Source organism: Phaethon lepturus, unplaced genomic scaffold (genome assembly GCF_000687285.1).
Source record: "Phaethon lepturus isolate BGI_N335 unplaced genomic scaffold, ASM68728v1 scaffold46617, whole genome shotgun sequence".
NCBI classification, from domain to species: Eukaryota; Metazoa; Chordata; class Aves; order Phaethontiformes; family Phaethontidae; genus Phaethon; species Phaethon lepturus.
In genome coordinates this window covers 20,642-27,294 of record NW_010553479.1, presented here as the reverse complement: position 1 = coordinate 27,294, position 6,653 = coordinate 20,642, and the positions used below count along the sequence as shown (strand labels likewise).

The 6,653-nt window shown below is 39.4% G+C and overlaps 1 protein-coding gene across 1 annotated transcript in view; it reads left to right on the top strand.

The window, feature by feature from the left end:
* Nucleotides 1-5,580: 5,580 nt before the first annotated feature.
* The window catches only part of NISCH (nischarin), a gene marked incomplete at both ends in the record, with an annotated part of 21,327 nt that continues 20,254 nt past the window's right edge, over nucleotides 5,581-6,653 (top strand). The window contains 2 exons of the mRNA XM_010291547.1: nucleotides 5,581-5,748; nucleotides 6,446-6,628. Coding sequence (XP_010289849.1) covers nucleotides 5,581-5,748; nucleotides 6,446-6,628 — 351 coding nt within the window. The remainder of the gene's footprint in view (nucleotides 5,749-6,445; nucleotides 6,629-6,653) is intronic.

The window sequence follows — 6,653 nt, the reverse complement described above, 5'->3', positions numbered from 1 at the left end:
AGGCGGGGGGAGCGGGCCCGCCTCGCCGCCGCCTCAGGCAGCCTGCGGGGTACCGGGGGGAGCGGGCTGAGGGCGGCCTTGGTGCTGCGCTGCCTCCTGCTCAGTGCCACCGTCTCCGTCCCGGCTCTGAGGAAGCCAGGCAGCGGTTCTTGGCCCGGTTTTGTACCCACGCTAAAGCCAGAGCGAGAATAATTTGGCAGAAGTTATCGAGTGGTTTCTGCCTCCGTGGAGAGACGCGTGGTCTGGAAAATCACCCGGGGCTGCCGGTGAAAATTGCCCCCCTGAGCTTCTCGTAGCTTTGGCTCTTTGGGAGAGCTGGTAGTGTAGCGGAGGCCGAGTTTGCAAATGTCATGTTCTTGTCCATATGTATCTATACATATATGTGCATGTATATGTGTGCATGTGATTGTGAAAAGTTGTTATCGAGTAAACATAGCTTTTAAAGCTGGACTAAATACATTAGGAAATACTTCCTTCAGGTGAAAATGCCATAGAAATCCCTCTTGAAAAGCTAATCTTATTTTCAGAGGCAATCGGGTGATTTAGGATAGACAGTTTTTCTCTTACCCTACAAAAAAAGAGGCAAGATTGTCGGCAGTGTTTTTTGTTTGGGGAATTAAATTTTTTATGTATAACTTGTTTTTTAACGGGTTGCATTCTACCAAGAGTTAATTGGTCTGTTTTTCAGGAAGAAGCTCATCATAAAACAAACCTCAGCATAATTGCAGGCAGAAAACATCTCAAGCACACCACCCTTCAGTTAGATAACTAAAAATGCTTTCTGTTCCTACCTTTTGTTAGTGTGATTTGAATTTATTTTTTTTAGAATGCAGGTAATGACATCAGGTTTCTTCCTACTGTAGCAACCTAAAAGAGAAGAGGGAAAGGGAAGCAATGGTCTAGAAAGGCAGTATTTGTCAATTTGTGTAATAGTTACAAGTAGTACTTCAGGTTACTGCCTCTGAAAAGGTACCCAGAGAAAACAGCAATAGGAGAGTGACTTCTGTGTTTTTAATAGGACAGAGCATTTACACAGCTGTAGTACGTGAAAGGCCTAACTCCTTTACAATTGTCAAGCCTTGAAACACTGTTGTGTGGGAATGACTGTCAGGTGGTGAGTGGCCATATTTGCAGACAAAAATGCAATGAGCATTCAGTGACGGAGTTAGCTAGAAGCTTAAAATAAATTCTTGAAAATTGCTTCAGCTCTTTCTGTTATGTTAGTTACATGGTGTGTATTCACAGAAAGGATACTGCTGCTGTTGAGGTGTTACCACTGTGTGTGTTAAGATGTGATTCACCCCCAAGCAAGTTTGTTTTTGCAGTCCCTGATCAGCTGAGAGGCATGGTGAGACTTTTGGCATGGTGACTGGAATCTTCCATTTCAGGTGTGAACCAAAACTCAGCAGTGTTCATGTTGATGGTTAGAATTTTCATGAGACTTTTGCAATACCAGTGAATAAAAAATTCAAGTTATTTTAGTTGAGAAAATGTCAAAATGTTGTCATCTCCCTTATTCCACTGGAGGTTATGGACACAGAAGGTGAAACGTTTGCTGCTTCAGCCTTTGAACTAGTATTCTGATACAGCCAACCTTTGGTAATACCATTAATGTGCTAGATTCAGCTGTAGTTCAGGTGCTTAACTTTGCTGCAAGTAGTGTTCAGCAGATCAGCTGATATTTGGGGATAACATTTTAAGCTGCTGCAGCTAAGCCCAAGGAAGCTTATTTTTTCAAGGCTGATTTATTTTTTAATTGCGGTTCTGGAAATACCATGGTATTTTAATGCCAATTTTCTTGGGAACTTTAAAAGTAGGGTGTTTGAAAGCCAAGATTTACCAGTATTTGGTCCTACTTTGATTCTCTTGCTACGTTTTTGAAGGAGTCATGGCATTAAGCTTACCTGTGTATAAATCACCTAAAACTGTTAGCAGGACTCCAACCCTGCAGCCAGTTTGTATGAGGTAGACCTAAGCCATTAGAAATGTAGGAATAGATCTTTAAATGAAAACAGAAATTATACAAAATTTTTCACAAGGCAAAATGTTTCACAAAAAATAGCATTTGTTTAGTGTTCAAAATTAGATTAGCAGCACTTAAGAATGTGATAAAGACCTGTACCAGAGCAGAAATGAAGAAAGTAGATGGTGTAAAAGTCAGTCAAATCTGGTAAAGGTGAGAAAGGAAATATAGCAGTAGCAAGCTGCATCCATTAACATGTGGTAGTCAAGGTGGCAGTGGTACTATTTACATCCTTGTTTTTGAAAGGGTTGTTTTATTTTTGGCATGTGTGCTTCCTATTGTACTCCGTATTTCAGAGCTCATAATCTCAATAGAAGGAGACTTATTTTAATGACATTCATTTGGCAGTTGTGATATTAAATCCAGTAAAATATATCAGAGAGGCCCACAGTTCTGTGTAATTTTGAAGGTACTTTTAAAAATGTGATTCCTGTTGGTGGTGTTAGGGTGGAAGGCCAGGTATGGATAAATCCAGCAGGAAAAAATACTGCACTTGTTGATGTTTTTTCTGTTGGGTTAGAAAAGTATGAGCACTTTTACTAGGTATTTCTGCTGCATGTGCTGGTCCAGCTAGATGCTGACTCAAGACTGGCTCATTGCTAGAAGGCCTCAAGGCTGCCAGTGCTTCATTTGTTTCCTGCTATGCATTTGTTTGGCCTAAAATTGTTTTCCTGCTTTTCCTGTCTTTTGCAGCTGTTTTTAGTATAAATACTAGCTTTGATACTTCAGGAAAATACTGTGGCTTCCTTGAGTGGGTGTAAACTGACTACTTCAGAAGGTAGGGAGGAGGAGATGTGGTTGCATCACTGCTCTGAAATTCGGGACCTACTGGCAGCAGTCACACCTGTGTCCCAGGCTTCCTGTGGGCAGCACTGTCTGTCATCTGTTAAGTGAGGTGCTTATCTTTTTCTTGACAGTACTGAAGTATGGGTGAGGGATACTGTAGAAATGCAAGTTTTCCATGTTAAATGAGATGGGCAGGTTTTTGTAATGTGCATGGGAAGTAAGCAAAAGGCAGTCTGGAATTGCTGTTCATTTAACAGCTGGTTTAAAAATTACACATCTTAAAATATTTTAGTAAATATCTCACCTTTAAATATATAGGGAGACAAAGGCATGCTGTTAGGTGGTATGAGTACTTAACTACAAAGAGTTTGAAGTGATTGGTTAGAAAATGATATATACAGCACTGCAGATTTGCAAACACTTTACAAAGTAGAACTTAGCCAAAACTGATTTACAGAAGGGCATGTGAAATTTATTACACAGGAGAGTTTGGTAGAGATGCAGGGAGGAAGACCTGTGAATGTAAACACTCGCATTTTAGCTCAGTAGGAATGCAGTTTATGATGTAAATATGGGTGGAGATTTCATGTGGTATATTTATGTCTGGGAGACAGTCCAGTGTGAGAGAATTTCATCATCTCTCCATGTATGCCTTCTAGCAGTTGGCTGGACAGGTAGGCAGTCCTTGAAGAATCTTAACTCAGCTTGCCTTGTCATATTAATGCACTCAAAATTAGTTGAAGATCAACTTAGCTATCTGACCTCTTCAGAAACTTAATGTGTTTTTTGCATTAAAATGATTGATTTCTGTATCGAAACAAGTCTTTGGAGCACATAAGCATGTTGCATTTGTATTTATTCTTCAAGGTAATGGCAGCACATCAATTGATGTGAAATCAGTTGCTGTCATTCTGCATACTGATGCCGTTTGAGGGGTGAATATGTACAGCCAGCTCTGGCCGTGTTCTACATGGGGAATGCTACGGCTTTTTAAAGACTTAACTTGAGGAATTGTATCAGTGCATGAAACACTTGCATTAACAGGTATTGTCCTGAGCAGACTATCTGTCTCAGTGCTATGTTTCTAGAAGTGGTCAGTGCTTGCCATTTCAGCAAAAGGATATGAAACCTTTATTATATATTTACTATGACTGTATTGTATACAGAGAGGAGGGACATTCCTTCCTTGTCTCGTGAGCTCTGTTGGGAGCTGTGAAGTTTACTGAGTTTTCAATGTCTAATCTGAGGTTTTATGCATTGTTTACTGAATCTGCATTGCATTTAGCTATACTGCTTGGTCTGCCATAATGTAGCACAGTCAGCTTTTAAAAAGAAAGTTTTTTTATTATGGCTTCTAAATGTAGTACTACTTTAGTTCTAACTTTAATCTTCTGGTTTCTTTGAGTCTCTCCTTGCTTTCCTCAGAGTTATGAGGTACTTTTGAATGCTCAGGTTGTTCCTGTTCTGGTTTGTCACTGGCACAGTGAATAATCCTGATCTGCTGTTTCCCAACACAACATAATGGGAAGCAGACGCAGGCCTTAATTGAAGCTGTAATTCTGTGTAGGCATTCATCTGAGTTTTCAGTACTCATCCAAACACTGACGTGTTGCTGGCTGTAGTCACTAGTCAGACATCTTGATTCAGTTTTCTGTAGGACTTGTTTTTTGTTTAGCAAGCCAGTGTCAGATGCTTACAAAAATATAATTGGTAAGAGAGATGGTTTGTGTTTTAAAAATGCAAGTGGTATTCTGTTTAATGTATGGTACTGTGCTGCTCTGTACTAACAGTAAATGAAAACTGGCCTTTTATGTAACAAATTGAAACTATTGATGCTTTTCGTTTCCTCAAGTGGGTTTAGCAACTAGATGTGCATCATTCTCATAGCAGCTATGAGTCAGGTCTGTGTGATCTGTGGTAGTAAGCAAGTTCTCAACAGTATTAAATGCTTTCAAGATTTGATTACAAATTGTTTTTTTTTCCCTAAGGAATATAGTTGGATTGGATAAGACAGTTTAATTTGTTACTTTCAAGTAGCTGTAGAACTGGTTTTGCTAAGCCTTGTTTGTTTTCTACTTTGTGTTTTATTTTGTACCTTTAAAGTTTCTTTGGGGTGGCTTGCTTCTGTCATATCCAAAGGTAGATTGTGAGTTTCCTGGAGAACCAGTGCTGTTCAATCTGGAAGGTCACCTACAATGAAAATGTTGAATTGTTTGGCCCATGCATAGTTAAAAATACTTAGTTTTGTGTAAAGAAATGTTGAATTGCTTTAGATAATGGTAGTGATTCTTTGGGCACAATTGTAACTGTCAGGAAGCTGTCTTGTGTGCTTTATCCTAAAAGGAATAAAACAGTTAACATCCAACCAACCAAAGGATTTGTCTAGGTTTCTGAAGGGTTAAGCCTCAGATTTCTGCTTAACTGTGAAGTAACAGCAGGATGGTTGCCAAGTTCCTCCACCAGTTGTGGAACTTGGTAGATTGAAGAAGAAAGGATGCTGCTTTCTCAGGCTTGCTGTGGATAGCTATGAATACCAACTTAACTTAGCTGGCAGAAATCTTCAGAAAAAGGAGCTTAGAGATCTTGGTTAGCAACCTTTGGGTTGCAAAAAGAAAAGCCATTGCTTTACGTTAAGAAGCGTCTGCATGTTTTTGTGTGTGGAGCAGCCTTGTGAATGAGATTAGGAATCCTGTATCGGCAAAGTCACCCTAGAGTTTAAATTAGCTTTTAGTTAACTGTGATACTTTTAAGAATGTAGAATCCTCTTATAGTGCTACATTAACCAGCACATCTCAGAGTCAGCTTCTCTAAGACAAATACTTTGCAGTTTCCTTAGTTTAATTTATTCCTTTCAGGTATACGTTATTCAGGTCAGTGTTGGCAATCATCAGTGGACAGTCAAACATCGTTACAGTGATTTCCATGACCTGCATGAAAAGGTAAGGATGTTAGAACTGTGGCCTTGGTCTCTTGCGAAACATTGTATGGGACATAAATTCTATCCCAGTAAAGGGCAAGAATATCTGCCAGGTACCATCTGAACTGCAGACTAAATCCTTTTTGTATGAAGAATATTACTTGCCTCTGTAATCTGGGTGAGGTTGGCCTGCATGACTTTAGCCTTAAGAGTGGAGTTCAGGCTAGAGTCATTAAGCGTTTTGCCAAGAGAGATGTTTATGATCAGCTGATTTAGTAAGCAAAAGCTGGATTGGAGCAAAGACTGTCTCTGGGAGGGGTGGATGATGAAACTGTCCTTAGACAGTAGCATGTGGTAGTTACTAACCAGTGCTGATTAAAAAGAGCAAGTGTAAATGAGGGAAAGTCCACTGTATTCAAGACAGGTCTGCTTTTGGAGAAATGTATGAGTTACTTTGTTTTATCACCTTAATTACGTTCTGCCCTGTGGTACCGTGAGTGATTCTTTCAGAAAACATTATTACTGAATTTCTCATCATTTTATAAAAATGTTCTTTCTGAAAATACCTAAGACTTTGAAGTCGATAGCGAAATTTACTGAAGTAATTTTATTTTTGGATCCTACCAAGATCAGGCAGTGTGCTGTTAATGTGTTCTGTTGCATCTTTTATGCAAGCTCAGATGGTGAGTCAGGTAATAACTCTGGTCGTTGTCTTTCAGCTTGTTTCAGAAAAGAAAATAGATAAAAATCTGTTACCTCCCAAGAAGATTATTGGAAAAAATTCCAAAAGCCTGGTGGAGAAAAGACAGAAGGAATTGGAAGTCTACCTGCAAACTCTGCTAGTCAAGTTCCCTGTTACTGCTCCGAAAGTTTTGTCACGCTTCCTACACTTTCATTTATATGTAAGTTATGTTTTTAGCATGTAAA